This window comes from Heliangelus exortis, chromosome 13, assembly GCF_036169615.1.
Source record: "Heliangelus exortis chromosome 13, bHelExo1.hap1, whole genome shotgun sequence".
Lineage (NCBI taxonomy): Eukaryota > Metazoa > Chordata > Aves > Apodiformes > Trochilidae > Heliangelus > Heliangelus exortis.
In genome coordinates, this window is record NC_092434.1 from 2487249 (window position 1) to 2508071 (window position 20823).

The 20823-nt window shown below is 40.8% G+C and overlaps 1 protein-coding gene across 1 annotated transcript; it reads left to right on the top strand.

Annotated features, from left to right (window-relative positions):
- The first annotated feature begins 747 nt into the window (after nucleotides 1-747).
- MLYCD (malonyl-CoA decarboxylase) lies at nucleotides 748-14794 on the top strand. The gene is made up of 5 exons (XM_071756611.1): nucleotides 748-1478; nucleotides 3018-3130; nucleotides 4272-4428; nucleotides 4941-5090; nucleotides 13380-14794. Exons 1-5 carry the CDS (start codon nucleotides 753-755, stop codon nucleotides 13911-13913), a joined length of 1680 nt encoding a protein of 559 aa, XP_071612712.1. The 5' UTR covers nucleotides 748-752; the 3' UTR covers nucleotides 13914-14794.
- Nucleotides 14795-20823: the final 6029 nt, after the last annotated feature.

The following is a 20823-nucleotide window of genomic DNA, read 5'->3' on the forward strand; positions in this document are numbered from 1 at the left end:
GGGATTCGGTATCAGGAGAAACTTCTTTACAGAAAGGGTTGTTAAGCACTGGAAGAGGCTCCCCAGGGATGAGTCTCCATCCCTGAATGTGTTTAAAAAGCCTCTGGATGTGGTGTCTGGACATGGTTTAGTGGTGGGTCCCCAGGAACAGGGTAATATGGTCAGGACGAGGCTGGACTAGATGATCTCAAAGGTCTTCTCCAATTCTATGATTCTATGAATCCAACCCATGAGTTCCCCTTTGTTTTATGGGCATGTAACACAAGGAATGGCAGAGCATAGGAAGTCAAAAGGAGGCAAACCCCTCTTCCAGTGACTGAACGGGAGCAGTATGTGTCTGTTTAGCTCCACCCATGTGTAATCCCAATGCACTTATGAAGACTTTGGGCTTATGTCTGGAGTTTTTTGCTACAGACCTGAAAGAGCACACTACTTGCAGGACTGCGTCATCAAATTACACAAGCAACTTTGTCTCGTTTCCTGAACTTTGTTTCAGGCCTCACCTTCCTGAGGTTTTGAAGCAACCTTTGTACCCTCTGCTCAACCAGACAGCTGGCAGGCTTCCAGGAGCCCAAACCTCCTCATTTCCTAAGGCCAGGAGGAAAAAAAAACTTTTTGGATGCCACTGCTTTTAAAACAGTGCCATCCTTGACACCACTGGGGCCCCTGCTAGAGCGCTGGTACCGCCCATGAGCGCCGCGGCCACCCTGAGGCAGCCCAGTGACCCCTTTCTTCCCCGCGCCACACTCAAAATGGCGGCCGACACCTCCCAGAGCCCGCCACACTCTTCTCACTTGCGATTGGCCAGACGGGCTGTCAGTCTGCTGCACCAGCCAATCAGCCCGCCCGCTGCGGCTCTGAGGGCGGTGCTACGGCCCGGCCCGGGCGGGGAGGTTCGGCGGCTGCCGCCAGAGGCGAGGCCCGGGATGAGCCGCCTGGGCCCGCGTCTGAGCCCGCGGCCGCTCCTGCGTGGGCCTTGGGCGGTGCCGCCGGGGCTGCGTCGCGTCACGGTGGCCGCGGGTTTGCGTCGCGGCCCGGCGGGTTCCAGCGTCCCCTCCGCCGCCGCCATGGAGGAGCTGCTGAGTCGCTCGGTACCGCCGCTGCCTCCCTACGAGACCAAGGAGAAGGCGCCGCCTCCGGCGGAGCTGCGCGGCGCGGAGTTCGTGCGGTTTTACCGCGCCCTGGAGGCCGGGCCGCCCCGGGCCGAGCTCCTCACCCGCTTGGCCCGCGATTTCGGCGTAGATCACGGGCGGGTGGCGGAGTTCAGCTCTAAAGTGCTGCAGGCCCGGGAGCAGCAGCGGGAGCTCGGGGCCCTGCTGCAGGCCGAGGATCGCCTCCGCTATTACCTCAACCCCCGGTACCGGGGGCTCTTCCAGCATCTGGGCCGGCTGGAGGGAGGACTGCGCTTCCTGGTGGAGCTCAGGGGAGACCTGATGGAAGGGCTGGCGACCAAAGCGGTGGATGGGCCTCATGTAAAGGTGAGAGGGCTGGGGAGCTCTGAGAGGGGAGTCCTGGGGAGGAGATGTGGGGATTCTTCTGGTGCTGCTACTCGTGGACACCCCGGGCTGGAAAGCCCCACATGAACACACGATGACGGGGTGACCATGGTGTGAGGGGAGCAAAGCCCATTCCCACGGGATGTGGGAGCTGTTGGAGTTGGGTTTGCTACGGGGCTCAGGAAGCAGCCGTGGTGTGAAGGTCTGAGCTCTACCAAGTGTCAGGGGGAGGCTGGGAAGGGCATAGGAGGAGGTGCAGTGTGACACAATGTGACACAGTGCAACACAGTGTGACACTGTGACACTGTGACACTGTGACACAATGTGACACAATGTGACACAATGCGACACAGTGTGACACTGTGACATAGTGTGACACTGTGACATAATGTGACACTGTGACACAATGCTACACAATGCTACATAATGTGACACAATATGACAGTGTGACACAATGTGACACAATGTGACACAGTGTGACACTGTGACATAATGTGACACTGTGACACAATGTGACACCGTGACATAATGCGACACAATGCGACACAATGTGGCACTGTGACATAATGTGACACAATGTGACATAATGCTACACAATGCGACCCAATGTGACACTGGGACACAATGTGACAGTGTGACACAACGTGACACAATGTGACACAATGTGACAGTGTGACACAACGTGACACAATGTGACACAATGTGACACAGTGTGACACTGTGACTTAATGTGACACTGTGACATAATGTGACACTGTGACACAATGTGACACAATGTGACACCATGACATAATGTGACACAATGTGACACTGTGACACAATGTGACACAATATGACAGTGTGACACAATGTGACAATGTGACACAATGGGGCATAATGGAACACAATGTGACACTGACAACTTGACACAGTGTGACACAATGGGACACAACGTGACACAATGCGACACAATGCAACAGTGTGACATAAGGTGACATAATGTGACATAAGGTGACATAATGCAGGTGGTGTGGGGGCTGTCAGGAGCTCACAGGAAGAATGCTGTGTGGTGACATGACTGCTGTCCTGTGCAGGGACAAAAGTGATGTCACAGCCGTGCTGTGAGGAATGTTAAGAGGAGGAAGGAGTTGCCATGACCCAGATCAGCAGTGAAATTCAACTCATTATTGTCACCAAGTTTCCCATGACTTTTTTTCATGGTATTTAAATCTGAGCACCTGTGCAACTGCCACTTGGTTGTGAAGACTGCTCAGATGCTTCTGCTCATTGTCTTGCTTTTCATCTAGTTTTGAATTATCTTGGATTTCTGTGTTTGCTGGCCACATTAGGCAGTATCTTTAAACATTTAAATTGTTTCAGGCCTGTGTGGGTAAAGCTGAGCTATTATGTGCTTAATCTTCTCCAGCAGCTGCCTTAGTTTCATTGAACTTCCCAGTGTTGTAGTTTGAAATATTCAAGGTTCTTTTTATTCACTTTTCCTGTCCCAGCTAGCAGGCAGGCTCATCTTTCTTCTCTTTGCAGGAAATGAATGGAGTTTTAAAGAACATGCTTTCAGAGTGGTTCTCAACAGGATTCCTAAACTTGGAACGGGTCACTTGGCAATCCCCTTGTGAGGTACTCCAGAAAATTAGTGAGTAAGTGCTAAAAGTTGCAAACACTTGTTGAGGAAGAGGTGATGAAATGCTGGTAACTGCACATAACCAGTTTTCAAGATTACTTTTCAATACTGAACCTCAGGCAAAAATATAATTAAGGAACAGTTGCATTTAACACTTTAAAGAGCACACTTTAAAAGCTGAATTAAGTAAAGGGAATAATTTGATCCTTCAGCTCAGGTCCTGCTCTTGTAGACTGCTGGCTTTTCTTCCAGCCCTCTCAGCTCTCTTTCCCCATTCCCAGAGCTGATGCTGTTGCTTTTTTTTTTACAAACACAGATTTTTGCAGCACTGCCTTCTCCAAACCCCTTTCCTCCCACGGGTGCTTCTGCTGCTGCCTCTCTCAGCTGTGCCACCTTCTTCTCTCCTCAGTTCACACCAGAGAGAGTCAATATTTGTCTGATGTGGTGCCCAAAACTCAAGAGCAGTTTTTATTTCTGATATAGTGAGGCTTCCCTTCCTGGCTCAAACTACTGAGGTGCAGAGTCACTTGTGAGCTGGATGTGAAGAGAGCACCTTGGGTTTCTGTAAAAATTCCTGTGAAATCGGCAACATTTCTTTCTGAATTTCTGTCAAGTGCTGGAAGCTGTAGTGATGAAGTAGATAACTGAATCAAAGCTGTGTTGGGTGGTATTTTGTTACATGAAAAGCTCAAAGAAAAATGAATTTGTTGTGAAAGTGGGTGACTTAAATGTTGACGAGGCAATGAAAAGAGACCTTCTTCAAGGTATATTTTCAAAATAAAACTTTTCAAGGTATTTTGGCAAACACACTAAACTTGCAATATGGAGTAGAGAAAAGAATAAATGTTTGGTTGAAGATATGGCTGTGGAAGTGCTAATAGTCTGCTTTGTCAGTCAGATATCCTGTAATGAACAGAAGGTGCAAGTGAGATCTCAGCCACACACTAAGCATATCCCAAAGAAAAGTGGACACTGGCTATGCACTATGCTTTTGCCATCTACTTTAGTTTTGCAGCCTGATTCTCCTTTTTCATTGGAGGATTTTGTCTCTGGTAAAAGTACTGAGCTTGTCAGGTTGGCAGCTGACCTCTATTTTTAAATGCAAAGCAATATATATAATCCTAATTTTTTTTTTTTATTATTATTTTCTCCTTGAGTTCTGAAGCTGTGCATCCTGTTCGGAACTGGGTTGATATGAAGCACCGAGTTGGATCCTATAGAAGATGCTACTTTTTTTCTCACTGTGCAATCCCAGGAGAACCACTGATTGTTTTGCATGTTGCACTAACCAGTGATATCTCCAGCAGCATCCAGGTAGAGTCAATGATGTGTTCAGGACTCAGCAAAGTGCCTAAATTGCAGTAGATTTAATTTGAAAACTGTAATTTTTTATAATTTCAGAATACTCAGTTTTGTTTCATTTTTTTTTAAGATGAGAGAATTCACACTTAAGAGTCACAGGGATATTTTGTATATCTCCTGTACTGTGAAAGTTGAAATTTTGGAGTTTTGCTCAACTGCTGGAACAATAAGAAAAGATAAGAAATATATAAGAAAATATAACAAATGAGATAAAAACTTCAAAGCCATTGTGATTACTTCTGAAACTTTTAAAATATGTTACAGTTATTTCCTGCATTTGATAATGCAGCTCTTCTTTCTACTTTTTTATTAGATTTTTCTTGTTTCTCACAGAGGGTGATGAATAAAACAGTGGGGGAAACTATATAGCATATTTTCAATTTAAAAAGAAAAGCACCCTTCTCTCTCTATAGTAACTACTGCTAACTTTTAAAAAATAAAATTTAAAATTCTTACTTTCCTAGGCCATAGTGAAAGAAGTGCCACCTTTAGAAGAAGAAGATACAGAGAAAATTACAACAGCAATTTTCTACTCAATCAGTTTGACTCAGCAGGGACTGCAAGGTGTGGAACTTGGAACCTACCTCATCAAACGGGTTGTAAAAGAGCTGCAGGTAGGTGTTGCAGGGGGTACTTCAGATGCTGTTTGCCCAATGTGCTCTCCCCTTATATTGCTGCTTTAGTTTTCATCTTGTGCCTTTGCTCAAGGCAATGAGGAAGAAAATTTTCTGCTCTTGGTTAATGTCTGCCAGAGGGAGATGCTGTTACAAAGTTGTTAAAAAGAAAAAAAAATTCTTTGCCTAGGTATTTCTTGCAATACAGCAAAGATGTCTTTGACATCTGAAAGTCACAGGAATCAGTTATTTTCTGCAAGGCAGTTCTGTGAGTTTATATAATGCTCTTGCATGCTCTAGGATTATTGTTAATACTTTTAGGACTTCCTTCTTGTAGAACCTTATTCCAAGCAACTGAAGAAGGGACTGAAAATTCATTACTTTGTATAAAAAGTGGGAGGAAAGGGACAGTTGCATTCCTGCACTGAGTTCATTGATTTCATTTAATAGTCTTTACTGCTTAAATTACTAACAAAGTTACCACTTAAAGTTTGCTTCTTTTGCTTATATTCACTGTTTCAGCACCTGGATTAGTAATAATATCTGAAAAATTTGTTGGTGATTTAGAATTCCAGTTTTACTTAGAAAAATTAATTAAAAATTAAAAACAACCTAAATTTCTACTGCTAGAAAGTGATTGATTAGTCAGCTATTGACTGATAGCTGTCTGACATGAAGTTTGGTTTTTTGTTTTGTCTTCTTTTTTTTTTTTTCTTAAGCCTTATTTTTTAATGGATATTTTGCCAGAATTTTGTTGTTTCTTGCTTTTGGAATGACTTTTAGATTAATTGTCTAAAGTGCAGTAGTCCAGATATAATTAGGCTGTGCCATCTGTCTGATCTTGACTGAGGGGAAATTGGAATAAATTTATGCATTTATCTGCTTTCACATCTGAAAAATAATTTCTGGATAATTGAGTTGCTCTCACAAAATAACCCTATTGACAATCTATTTGTCCATCACTAAATTGCTTAGAACACTGGAAAAGTTATGGGTGCATTATAAAGGAAAACAGATGTACAATAGTTTCTAAAATTCAATCTGTCCAGGAGAAGAATGTGCTTATTATTTACACTTGTGGTAAAGATTCTACATTTCCATGTTGCAAAATCCAACCTTTCAGTGTTCATCAAATACATGATGTGTAGGAAATACTTGGCCTGAGATGCCTTTAAATACATTCTAATCATAAAGTTATTCACTCAAGCTTAAATAACTGATTTAATATTGAAAGCTAAGAGCCAAAGATGGAGGTCTTCCTTCCTACTTAAATTTCACACAATGTTTTAGGATGTTAAGGAAAATGTTCTGGCTTTAGCAAGGTTTTATAGGGTGAATTGGACCTGTACATAGCTGGCTATGAAGTTGTAGCAAAACTTTATTTATTCTATATCTCTCTATATAGCAAAGGTAAAGCAGCCTCCATGGATTGTCTCTCCACCATTCATTTTCTTGATGATAAACCTTGTTGGCATGAAAAACATTTGAAAGATAATCTAGGAGTATTTATCCCTGATGGATGTGAAGCTTTAATAGTTTGTTTTCCCTTCTTTGATGTTGTTAATATTTTTTCTTTTCTCCCCACTTTCTTCCCACTATTCATGCTTTCTTCCTCTTCATACCAAATTATTGTTCTTGAATTAGTCTTGAATTCTGCAATATCCACCTTTCATTACATCTTTTACATCTCTGCAGCAACCCTAAATCATCACACTGTTGTTACAGAATTATTTGGGGCATTTCTGTGGTTCTTGGGCCTTCAGCTTTTGTTGTGAATGCTGTGAGTCCCATCTCAGTGGATTTTGCCTCTTAGTGGAGGAAAGCCTCATGCATTTCAGCTTCAAAATACACTGTGAAATTTCTGCAGTTAAATTGTTCAGTTCAAAGGCAGGGCATATGGTGAGTAATACCCTTGGCAACCTATTTTACCTGTTTCCCAAAATTCTGGAAGGCTTAGTTCACTGCATTAATTGCACACATGTGCTCTCATTCTCTCTCTTTGGTCAGTTTTAAGCAAAGGACTTTCCAAGGTTGTCTGTGTTCAGGTTGGACATAATTCTTTGGAGCAGCATTATAGACACTTTAAAAGGAACAAATGGTGTGGCAGTTGTGCTGAGTTGACTTGGTGACAGCAGCTGAAGCAATAAAATAAAATAAAAATATCTTGGGTCAAAAATTAAATCTCATTAAGCAATCTTCCAGCAGCCTCTGTAAAAATAGATTGTTGAAGTCTCTGATAGGAAGGGGATTTTTTACATAACCTTTGCATGGCTTTGCAATAAATAAATCTTTAAATAAAGTGCTGTTAAATCAGAAAGGGTTTCCAGGTTACATATGTTGAGACTGGCTTTAATTTAGCTGATAAAACAATGCTTTGGGAAGAGGAAACCACTTGAAGAGGTTGAGGATTTTGGTTTTCATTATATTTGATTCATTGATGATTAATACACTTTTTTAACTTGCTATTTGTTTGACTTAACTTCTGGGGATAGTATTTGATTCATATTTTCTGAAGGCACTGCAAACTCTTAAAATTGTTTTTTTTTTTTTTAATATCCTCTAATAAAAAAACCTTTATCTGACTTTGCCTTAACTTAACCTGCTGTGACATTTCTACTTGTAAGTGCCATTTAACCTCAAAACTGAATTCACAGCTGTCATTCTTCATCAGGAAAACTCCAAATTGGACCTGTCATGGATGTGTATCAGTAGATCAGAAAAAGACATGCACAAAGTCAGAAATATGCTAATAGCCACTCTTTTTTTCCCCCACCACTGAAGGCTTTATTTGGCAAGATTTTTAAAACCTGTTCTGAAACATTCATCTAGCAGGTATCCACACTGCTCTGTCTATATTTTAAGTTATTACCAGATTCCTTAAAATCTCATTAATAGATGATTAAAATAGTGCTTAATTTTTTAGAAATCTTTTTGCTAAAAGTCAAGATGACAACTTCATAGTGTTAAACACTAAGTTTGAGGCACTGCACAGAAATTAATGGCCCCTGCTTTTGAGTCTTTCATTAATTTAGGCAGGTGGAGGACCCATGAAGCTGAGTAACAGAAATGGGCCCTCAGTTTCATCTCTTTATATGTGCAATTAACAGTTTGAATCCTTAATCTCTACCCAGACATTTTGCCAAAGGTGTTGTAATAAAACTGGGTAAAGGGGAGACAGAACAGAGTAGCACCTTGGGGTTGCAGCTTGTATCATGTAGAAAGGGCATCCTGGGAGGAAGGATGCTGCTCTAAATAGGAGATTTTTTTCTTTTTCTGATAGTTGCTTGACAGAAGTTTGCTACACAGATACTTAGGAAGGTTTTCATCAACAGGCTTCTCTTGTTGGGATTATTTTGGATTTATTCATTAGTGTCCTGATACTGCTTTGGTCCCAGTTCTCCCCCTGAGATTCTGAGAATGTGCTACCTTTGGATTCTGTGGAGTCTCTTGGTTAAATCAATGTGTATAAAGCAAGGGGCAAGTCAACAGGAATAATCTCTTGTATTTCTTAAATTTAAGCTTGTGTTGCTCCCAGAAATGAATTGGATTCTGAAGCAATTTGAGACAAGTAGTGAGAAAACATACAAACCCCAAACTGGGTGCTGGAAAACAAGCAGGCAGATGCATTTCTGGGAAGCTGATAGGTGCTGGTGAATGTGTAGACAGATTTCTCATTAGCCAGACATTTAATTCAGGATGTGTTTATAGGCACTCTAAATGGTCTGTAGCTCTGCAGAAGGTACATCATAGCAATTCAGTCTGTAGATGACAGACACTGATAACTGTGGTGAAGCCTTTGAGAAAACTGCTCAGAATTTTATAGCCTGTGGCATTTGGGGGAGCAAACTGATAGCTGCTGTGTGACTCCATTGAATGCTTAACAATTGGTGGCAGATTTTGGCTTTCTGGTTGGGCTGTTGATAATTGCTACCTTAATTTGATCTAGGTGACCTGGGGAGATCATAATTTCCAAACCAGGCTTTGCTTTCATTGATGAAAAATGTAACCTTGAACTACAGCTTTCACAGTTTCAGTTGAGATGTGGATAATAGGAGAAATCTGCTCTCTTCTGCAATGAAAAAAAAAAAACCAAAACCACAAAAATAAAGAACAACCAAACCCCAAAATCTACCTTAAAACAAAATGAGCAGCTGTTTCTTAATGGTGTGTGGGTTTCTGACAAGAAAATAAACATTAATGGATCTCCACCAATAGCCTCAGAAACTAGCACATCAGTTTTGCAACTGCATAAATGTGCACATTTTGCTGCATCTATTTATTTTCCTACATGAAATGGCAGCCTCAGATAAGCTCCTACACTCAAGCATTCATCAGATAGGTAGCAGTCTGTATGTTAGCTTGAAAATGGGGTCACTTTCCCACATCTTATCTGTCCTAACAATTGAAAAATAAGCATAATTTCCCATTTTGTATTTATTAATGCAGCAGGAGCTCCCAAGTTCCTGATAAATATTTTGAGTTGGGCTTGGTGAACAGGTCACTCCTGAAAGTGAGTGATAAACAAAGAGCAGTCAACATCACAAGGAAGCAAAATTACTTAATTTTAGGAACTTTATTAGAAACTTTTCAGTGGCTGTTAGTAATACACAAATATGAGAAGAAATTGTTCATTCTCAAGTTTTTCATTATGGGTGGTGCATTGGAACCCTCTTAGCTTTGCAAGCTGGGATATAAGACTGGAATTTTGATCCCATGGAAGCGGTGGCCACAGCTCCTGTGTGAAAAGCCCCATTTGGTAGCTCTGTTCAGTAGCAGAACAATATTTTCAAGAACTGTGCTTTCTTGGCAGAGGTTGTGCAGAAGATGGCCAGGTTTGGCTTTGTGGTTAGCAGCCTTTTCTTTTGGTCCAATCACTTTTTCCTTTTCCCTGAAAGAAGAATTCCTGCTTCTCAAATTTCACCAGTACCTTCCTTCTTCTGTCCTTTCAGGTTTTAACCCCAAACATCTCTAAAGAATTAATGAAAAATACACAAGCAGTACCTTCTCAAAGGGGCTGGCTTTTGTAGGATGAATGATAGTTAGGAAAAAAAAAAAGTCACACTTGTAAGGAATATAATCCCATCCTTTGTTCAATAAGAAACACCTCCTGTACTCCTTGAATCCCTACCTGGAGGAAAATAGCCTCTAACAACCTTTTTCTTTTCCTCTTTTCTTTTCTTTTTCACCTCCACTGCACAATGGTAACGTCTGTACTCCCTCTGGCAGCACATCTGGGGTTTCTCATTGGTAGGTCATTAATTTGAAAACTTTTACCAATTTATCCCTGTCTCTTGTGTTCTCTGTGTTATGGTTAAAGTTGAACTTTAAAGGAGAGTAGGGAATGAAGACACAAGAGGAATGAAACCCCATTTTGAAACACAGTGTCTTTTATTGGGAGCTTGCTGCTGTGTGAAGATGCTGTCATGAAAAGGGTACTTCTCATTATGGGTTACAGGTTTGTGTTTCTGTCCCTTAAGGTTCATTTGCAGGTCTGTCACATCCTAGCCAGTTGGTGAGTTGTCATCCATCATTATTGTGCAGACAGGCAGAAGGGTACTGGGTCACTGAGTCTTCTGAAGGGAGTTGTGGCCCTCCCTTCTGGGCAGAAATTCATCTGGAGCAGTGAGAGGTGCCATGTGAAAGGTCAGAAGACTTGACAGCAGCCTGTCTCAGCTGCTGTGCTACACTCACAGCAGCATCACCACTGCTCAGCTTCCAGTGTGCTGATGGAGATGTGGAGGCAGCAAGTGATGCTGCTCGTTACCATCCTGACAAAACTATCAGCTAGCAGCTTCTTCTCTAGCATCAAGTATCCTGAAGTGTGTGGTGTTCCTTCTTTCTGTTCTCATTTTTGCCCTTTTTCTGCTCCCAAATATTTTTTTTTCAATTTACTGTAGTTATTGCTCTCTTTATCAAAAGCAGAGGGGATACTTTTCTGAAAAGGCCAAACTGTCTACTCCAAGAAACATTCTTTTAATAAAAACTTATCCGTGCCTCTTATAGCTTTGGTCCACAGTACCAGCACAACCATAATAAACTGTTTTGTTTTATAAATTCTGTATGCTCTAAACTTGTACAAAGAGATGCCAATCATAGAATGGTTTGGGTTGGAAGGGACCTTAAAGATCATCCAGTTCCAACCCCCCAACCATAGGACACCTTCTACCAGCCCAGGTTGCTCCAAGCCCCATCCACCCTGACCTTGAACACCTCCAGGGAGGGGGCAGCCACAACTTCCTTGAGCAACCTGTTCCAGTGTCTCACCACCCTCACAGAAAAGAATTTTTTCCTAATGTCCAACCTAAATCTCCCCTCTTCAAGTTTGAAACCATTTCCCTTTGTCCTCTCACTACACACCTGTGTCCAAAGCCCTTCCCCAGCTTTCCTGTAGGACCCCTTCAAACATTGGGAGGTTGCTGTGAGGTCACCAGCAGACATTGCCTTCCACAGACATCTCTCTGGGTTAATTTCCAAATAATATTTTTTCTTTTGTGGAATACATACCTGATGAAACCTGAGAGCTGTATTTCACAGACTGTGTTACAGACTTATGCTGCAGAATTACTCTTAAAATATCATCATGGGCTTTAGGGGAGGCTTGAGATCAACACCTGTCTAGTATTGCAGTACCTGACCATGGCAGCTGTAGCAGATGAAAATATGACACACTCAAGATCTCCTGGTTTCTTTGGTTACATAAATGGTTGTTTTGTTCAGGAAGATATAGAAGTGGATGTTTTTATAAACTTGTTTTTTTCTTTATTCAGTTCTCTAAAGGACATGAAGTGCTGCTTTGCTTGCAGCTGGATATGTCTGTCTTGTTCCAGTCTGGTCCCAAAAGAAGAATTTCTCAACTTCCATATCTGTGTCATAGTCAAAGAATTTCAGATGAGGGGAGCAAGTGAGGTTATTCAGTTGTGCAAGAAGTCACCAAGCTGGAGAGCTGGAGGATCTGAGCTGGCTGCTCTCTCACACTGCTGGCAGCCAGCAGGGAGCAGGAAGCCATTCAGGAAGCCCTGTGTGGGAAGGAAAAAAAAATTTCTAAATAACCAGATGAACATTATGCCAGTTACCAAAGTTATTAGAAGTGGTGCCTGGCTCCTGTCTGTGGTGGAGGTTTGCCTGGCCTGAAATCCCTGCCTTCTGCAGCCTGGTGTGGAGCTCAGTGGTACCTGAGGGTGCAGCAGTGTGGGTGCAGGAGGAACAAGGGAGCAGTCAGCCTGCATTAAGGTTTGCTAGGGTGAGGTAGCATCTGAGCCATGATGACTTTTTAATGGTTATCTCAGTAATACTCAGAGTAGAGAAAATGCATTCTTTAGTCATTTAAAGACAATTTTCTGTTGACATTAAGATGCTTCTGTAATGCTGACAAATGTCTTGGTGCTTACCAGTTCTTGCTACGTGAACAGTAATTAAACACTTGTGGCTGCTTCAGTTCAGCTCTGTCTTCCCTCTGTTCCTTGCCTCCCCCTTCTCCTCCAGCAGCATTGACTGATGTGATTTTAGTTAATTCCAGGTGACAATGAGTTTAACAACCTTCTCCATTCTTAATGCTGGTGTATCTAGCACCATGTTATGTTTTCCTTTACCTGATTACACAGTTAACAGGTTTTACTCCTAAGTCAGTAGAAGTTTTATTAAAACAGGCTTTAACTATGTGATTAATTTTTTTTACTGCAAGTATAGCAAGTATACTTGCTATTTTATCAATCTAGCTTATAGTTTGGGAATAACATGAAAAGTAGCTGGCCTGTGTAGAGAACTTCTTTCAAAACTTCAGGTAATTATTCTGTCCATTAAAATCCAGAAAGCTTACCTGTCGTGATTTTACAGTAGACTGAAATAATAAATTCCCTTTGATTTTTAACAATATAGTCACATATGAAGAACAAATTACATTTAAAAGGTTTTGAAACCTGTATGTTTCTTTTTAAGAAAAAATCTTATTCCTCTGTATAACTGTTTTATGGTATGCAACTGTTTTGGTTGATTTCTGCCTATAAAATGCTACAGGGAACGTCGTGCTGGTATGTGCTGTGTAAGTACTTTTATCTGTCATGTGTGTGCACTGTCATGCAGTCAGGGTTACAAGTTTCTTTTTTCTTCAAGACACAAACAGATTACAGTCAGGGTGATTGTTTTTGCTTTGTTCTTTTTTGTGTATATATATCAGTTAATTCTCAGAACCCCTTGACATGAAGCGAGGGGACTGCTCTTCTTTCACTTGAACACTTCATTTTCAGTCCTGACACAAAAATCAGGAATTTTTTTCTCTCCTTTTGCCTGCAGAAAGAACTTCCTCAGATAAAAGTTTTTTCTACTCTTTCACCTATCCCGGGATTCACAAAATGGCTCGTTGGACTCCTCTCCTCACAAACAAAAGAAATGGAAAGAAAGGAACTTTTCACAGAATCAGAATGGCAAGAAATCTCCGAGATCACAGGAGACTCTACTACTGAAACACTAAAGAAACTCTTAAATAACAACGAGTGGGTGAGATCTGAAAAACTGGTTAAGGTGCTCCACTCACCACTGATGAAACTCTGTGCCTGGTATTTGTATGGAGAGAAACATCGTGGCTATGCTCTTAATCCAGTTGCCAATTTTCATCTTCAGAATGGTTCTGTGCTGTGGAGGTTAAACTGGATGGCAGACACAAGCCCTCGGGGCATTGCTGCTTCTTGTGGCATGATGGTGAACTACAGGTACTTCTTAGAGGACACAGCCAGCAATAGTGCAGCCTACTTGGGGACCAAGCACATTACAGCCTCAGAGCAGGTCCTTTCCTTGGTGTCTCAGTTCCAGCAAAATAGCAAACTTTGAGTAAATATCATGGAAAAGTAAAGACAAGTGTTCCTCACCTCTAAAGAACTCTAATGCTTTGCAGTGTCTATATTTAAATGAGAATGTCTGCTAGAAAATAAATGTACTCAGCACAGCAGGATGCCAAGTTATCCAGATTATCAGTTGTCATGCTTACATTCCCATATACTCAAACCCTGATTTTCTGTGAATGAATCACTGTAAGTTCTAGACATCTGTTACATGCAAATGGGTTGATGGTATGTGTTAAAGGGTGAGTAAAATTCTCCCAGTTACAGCTCAGTAGTAACTTGAATAATGGAAGATACTTAAGCCATGCCATTATTCTGTTTGTAACCTGTATGAACCATGAATTTCAAAGGACCTGCAGTTATTTGTCATAATACTACTACTAGAGATAGTTCAGTACTGAACTACCTGGAAAGAAGTACTGAATGCAGGTGAATTTTTAGTCAAATGTATCAGTGAAACAGCAATCTACAATTTCATTTCAATAGAATTTGGCCTTTTTTCCCCCCAAAACTCTCATGTAATGCCTCTTGGTATTTTCCTTTTTCAAACCCACAAAAAATCTCACTGAATCTTTGCTTTACTGGAGCATGGAAAAGCCTTGTATTAATAGTGTAGAAAACCTGTTATCTTTCAGTGCAGCAGGTCTGGAGTGTTATATTTGTACTTTTGTTTGCTAAATTATAATGGGCAACAAGGGCTTGTTCAAACAGGAGAGGGGAATAAGAGGGACTGATACTTAGGGATCAACTGAGCAGTTTCCAAATACATGGATCATACTTTGGGTCTGGGAATTTTTTCAGCTGATGAAGAGCTTTTTTAATGAAGAGGTAAGTGTGACTTGCAAACAAATAAACTTTCTCAGTAAATCATGTCTTGTGTATTTCAGCAAGGACCTCCCTTCACTTAACAGCCTTCCTGATAAGAGTCTCACCAGAGCAGGAGGACCATCTTAACAGAATTTCATACTGGTTTCTAATTCCTGATTTATTCTGTGTCTGGTCAAATTCCAGTCCTGTTTTCAAGAAAAAAACTACACAGATTAATTGAAAGTGATAGAGTTCCTGCTTGTGTATGAAAACAGAAGGAACCTCTAAGTGTCCAAATAGCCTTTCTCCTAGAACAAAATGATATAATTGCATACACTTTTTTTTTATTGAGGATATCTGATACTCTTCAGAAAAAGAAAAATCACTTATTGCCACATTATATCTAATAAATGAATGCAGACTCATTCCTCTTAAATCTGTACCTGAACTGGTAAGTCCTTCAAGCATGCTGAGATACAGCAGTATGAAATCTGACATGCTGGGTAAATTATTAAACCTTATTCTCAGATTGAAGAAGAGTTTAAGGAGAGGTTCTCTCTTCCTGCCACTGCTCTCAACAGTGGCTTCTTGAGGCAGTGCCTGGAAACCATTTCTCACCTGCTAAGCCTTGCACTGGAGGGTGTTCCACCCACCCAGCACATCAAACCCTGTGAAAGCTGCCATGGTTCATTGGTTTCTTGGGATTCAGTACAGGCATCCTCATTAGCTGCTATCCCTGAAAGGAGTTTGGGCTCATTTCCTGAGGTTTTCTTCAATTCCCTCAGTGGTGCAGAGGTGGAAGAGCAGCTGCTGGCATTTTATCCATATTATCTGTTCACTTGTTACCAACAGGCTTTTTTAACAGGGCTGGCTCCAGATTCTTGCTGTCTCTGCAGCCTGCTTCAGGTGAGGCTCAGAAGTTCCCTTGCAATCTGGTTTGCTGCATGCTGGAATCTCCCTAAATGTTTTCTTGAAAAGTGTGGGATTTGGGTTGTACTGATAATTTTATCCCAATGAAGTCTTTACAAATGCAGACTCAAGGCTGTAATGAACATGTGCAAATACACAGAATTTTAATTTATTTTTTTAAAGGAGTTGCCTTCATTTTTCATGTGGCCATCTCTGGAGCTGCAGCAGCTCCCTACAGGATGCAAGAGCTCACTGCAATTGATCATCTGTGGGAAAACTGAAGGAGGTCACATTGCATTCTTGTGTTATGGATAATATTTATCTATCTGTGCCTCTCTATCATCTCCTAATAGTGGGTAGAATTAGCAATTATAATTTCTGAAAGGTAACACCTGTAACTAGTGGCTGAAACAGAGAGGCTTAGGCAGGCAATAGGTCAGGGGGATTTTGAGGAAATAAAAGATATTCTGATTCCATTTTTCAAGAAATGGCAATCAAAAAACCCAATTTTTGCTACAATTGTTCAAACTAATAGATCTTTTTATTTGAAAAATAAAAAAAAGAAAAAAAAAGGGAAGTACAAGGAAAAAGAAGGTAACTAATTTTCTGCAACAGATATGCCAAATGCTCCCCTAATCTGTTTTTTTAAACCAGGCTATTCATGAACCCAATTACTGGGGATTAGGCTGGAATCATTTACTGAATCTTAACCAGAGTCTGAATTTGGGAGAGATGGGGGAATGGTAGAGAGCGAAAAAATGAAAATTTAAATGACCTGGGCTGTTTCTGCTTAATTACAAAAGGAGGAAATTATGCAAGAACTTTAAATAGTGAAAAAAAATCATTAAGTTACTACAGTCTAAGGATATGCTTAGATAAAAATTTAAATTGTATTTTTAATACAGTTCTGCAACATTAAGCCTGACATTTGCTTACATTTAAAATTAAGTATTGTTGTGTTGTTTTTTTTTTGTTTTGCTTTTCCAGAGAATATCCTCCTCCTGCCAAGATGGCCTTGAAAGTTCATGGACTTTCATTTACTTTTACTGCAAGTGAAGCTCTCATAACGAGTTGTGTTAAAGTTAAGAGGATGGCTTTGGGGAAAGGATAAAGTTTTAATTGGATTTTTGAATAATCATCTCTTAGAGTTCTAACAGAATTTCAGATACTTCTGTGTCTAAAATCCATATTACATCATAGATCTTTGATCTTGGACTGGAAATGTGAAGCTTGATGCTTTATTTCAAGCCTTTTTTCAACCTGAGAAAACTCTGTGGCTGTGAAAGCTGAACTGGAGCTGGTTCTTCAGAATCTCAGAGGAAATATGGGAAGAAACCCCAATAAAATTCGGCTGGGGGGTGACATAAAATCTCAGCTGCTCAGTGACCTCCTCAGAGCAATTCTTTTTCCTGCTTTGCTTTTCTGAGGCTTCCCTCCCACCTCCTTTTGGTGACCAGCAGCAGAACTGGTGTGGCAGGAGGCAGATTCCTGGCATCCAGTTGAAATTCCCAGTGCTATTCCCTAACCTGGCTTCCAGGGATGCAGCTGGGGGGGAACTTTGTGCTCAAACCCTGAAATCCTGACATGGAATAGAACCCATGACACAGGCTAAATGCTTCCAAGAATTCAGTGGTCTGATTCTTTTTCCCCTGAGCCTGTGCAATTAAAAAAATTCAGCAGCTTAAAATCAGAAGGGATTTCTTAAAATCAGAAGGGATTTTTCCAGCTTTCCCAGGAACAGAGGGATCTTCAGCCTCATCACCAGAGCACTGGGGTAGGAAGGTGCTAAAGGATGTCCATGAATGAGCACTTGAGCAAAATGATACCTGCACCTCAGAACTTTGTTCTGAAAGAAATCTCTAGGGTTTTTCTCCTTGCTAAAAATATTGACCCACCAGCAGTTCCAATGCTGAAGCAGTTGCATGGGAAGTTTGGAGCTGAATGGGCTATTTCAGCATGGACAGAGACTATAAATAAATGGGCAATATTTTAAAATAACACTGGCTTAGCCTCATTAGGGACATCTGCCCAGTGTTTCCATCCCACATTTTCCCTGTCAGCCTTTAGAGGGGTGCTTGGCAGCCCCGTGGTGATCAAGCAAAGGTTAGATTTGATTGCAGGAAATCATTCTGGGAGTCAGAGGACCACGGGTCTATTTCTCTGGTTTTCATTATGCATCTGATTAGATAAGATCACTCAGGAAATGTTTAAAAACAAAAAATAGTGTTGTACATCCCAGTTAGAGAGTTTGATCAGGAGCCTGTGAAATATTGGGTGAGAAAGAGCATTAAGAGAATGAATGATGGGGGAGTGAGCACTGCTAAAACAGAACAAGGTTGTTCTCACTTCTGTGGAGATTTATCATTTTCCAGAGGGAAATAATTCTGGGGATTTGAGATTATTTAGGCTGAAACAAGGGGCTGAAAAAGGGAGTATTGGCAGAACAGGTTTTTGATATAAAATATATTGAAGTAAGATGTCATGTGAGCACTTTATACTTACCTGAAGTGCATATGTCAACACTTGAGTCATTGTTAAAGTAGTGGGATATATTAAAAGGAATTTATTTATTATTCTGGCACTTCTCTTGCTGTTTCTTCTCCATCCCTAATGTACAGTGTATGTACCACTAGCATGTACTTGATAGGCTTTGATGTGTATATAACAGAAAAAATTAGGAGGAAAAAACATACTTGTATTCTCTTGTTTGCAGAAAACTTCTTAATGAGAATAATTTAGTGTTTGAGATGAATACATCTTTGAGTCTTTTCCTTGAAGTAATCAAGCCATTTTCTTTCTTTAGACCTTACTAACCTCTAAGGTGGTTACAGGCCTTTTAAAAATTAAAAAAGAGTGAACCAAGTCTTAACTATTAGCATGTTCATGTTCCTTTTTTTTTTTTTTTTTTCTTTTTTTCAGCTTATTCACTGGCATATCAGTGTGTATCACTTACCACCACCAATCTTATAAAAGTGGATGAGAAAAGAACACTACGTAGATAATCTCTTTGACTTTTAGAGAATTCAAACCTTCCATCTACAGATAGACAGCTGAAATGCTGGTTCTGTTGAAATCAGCATCAAAACTCCTAATGACTTCCAAGGAGCCAATAGTGATTTGTCTGTCTGCTTTCTCATTTGGCCTATCTTGATTTATCTTGGGTTTGCTCTTCCTTTTTCTGCTTATTGCTCTTGATGCAGCCCATCAAGCCAGGCAACCCCCTCTGATAGCTCTGTGGAGATATATTTAATTTGATTTGCTGCTGTCCCCAGGAGTTTATTCTCTGTCAAACAGCTGCCTGGTGCAGTGAAACCTCAATATAGAAGAGCATAATGGTTTGGGGATGGAGCATTTAACAACCACCACTGAATGGCAGATGTCTGAAAAAGATGCTGAGAACGTGGCTGTGGGATGTGCAGAGGCCTTTGGGCTGAAAGAGCTGCAAGGATTCATCTAAAAATGCAACACAACAGAGAATTAGTTGTGTATTCAAGAGCCTGCAAACACCTCTGCTGTTTGAATGTTTCTGTGCTCTCTGTTTGAGTCCATTCCTTCTGGTCAGGTTCTTAATGGAAGACTGAGGCAGCTTCAGTATTCATTCCTCTGCTTTGTCCCTCTGCCATTCTTAATCTCTCTCCATCACTGCTTGGGGCTCTCCCTACCACTTCAGAAAAAAAAAAAAAAAGGTCTACTTAGGATGACTGAAAAAAATTGCTGTTTACAGGGAATTAACAGATTGCTAAAGCAAATCAGACAGAGAGAGGCACAGCATTTGCATGAGTTAATGGGAATATGGAAACTAAAAAATACAAAGTGCCTGTGTTCCACCTCTGCCAGAGCATTTTGTGGCTACCCTGACACTGAGCTACTGCCCCTGGCTTAATGCCAGGGTTCATCCAGTAAGTGAAGTCCTGCCCTTGCTGAAAGTGCTTTGATATTAATTTCAGGAGGGCCTGGGTTTGATGCACTTATTTTTTAGCAGAATGATTAATTCCTCTTATTCCTATTTGTGTGCTGCTTTTCACACCCTCTCAGGATCATAGAGCTGAGATGTCAATAAAACTGGAAATGGAAAGGCTAAGAACATGGTGTTAGAATGATGTTTTCAAGTGGACCTAAAAATGTCACCTTGGACCTTAGTGAAGTTTTGTGGCTGTTGGATGCCACATTTGCCTGCCCAGCTCCTGGCAGAGGAGGCTCAGCTACTCCACACATACACAGATGTTTAATTTACTCTTTGGAGCATCTGAACAGATGCAAAAATTGGATTTCTAGATCCCAGCACCATCTCACAGCCTGGGCTGCACCTAAGTATGGTCCAGAGGGCCTGAGGAACCAGTAGCAAAGGGCCACTTTTCATGAAATGCTTGCAGATATTTACTTCTAAAATGTCTTTGGTGGATCCCAGTTCTCAAAATTCTGGAATTCTAGTGGACACTGTTAAGAACCAAGCCAAAAGAGTTTACTTCTAAGAGATACCTCTTTTCACAGATAAATGGTGAAAAAAAGAGTTCTGTACTTTTGTTAACTGGTGAGCAATTAATTTAATGTGGCAGCTCCATTCTAAATATTGCATGGAAAGATGAAAAGAAAAACTGGAGTTTGCAGGGATATATCTCCACTTTTGATTCTATTTGTTTTCTTCCTAGGAGGAATCAACATTTGTCCTTTCTGGTGCTGTCCTATAGCACATAAGCATAAATTTGTCATCAGAATTTTGTTGGGATGAGGAAGAAAAAAACCATTCTTCTCAGATGCTGTCAGTGAGATGATTGACACTTAAATTACAGTCTCAGCTGAGCTCTTCACGGGAAACTATGGCATATTACTGCAAACTTCCAGGGAATTGTTCTTTTTAAGGAGGAAAAAAAGAAAGGAAAAATGATATTTACCTTCTCTCACTAGGGTATGTCTGTACACAGCAAGGAAATTTCATAAGCTTGTTCTGTGATTGACAGGCTGTCCTAGAGTGGTCACACATGTTCCAGCAACAAGAGGCATCAAGACATTTGAGGGGAAAACCTGCCAAATAACTAATCCAAATAAATCAGAAAATAGTCATAATCAGCAATAGGATTAAAGTCCTGATCCAGATCTTGCATAATTTCTGCAGGGAGTACTGTTACAGCAGTGTTTCAACAGAGTAGCAAATACCCGTGCCAGAATAGAGGAGCAGATGAATA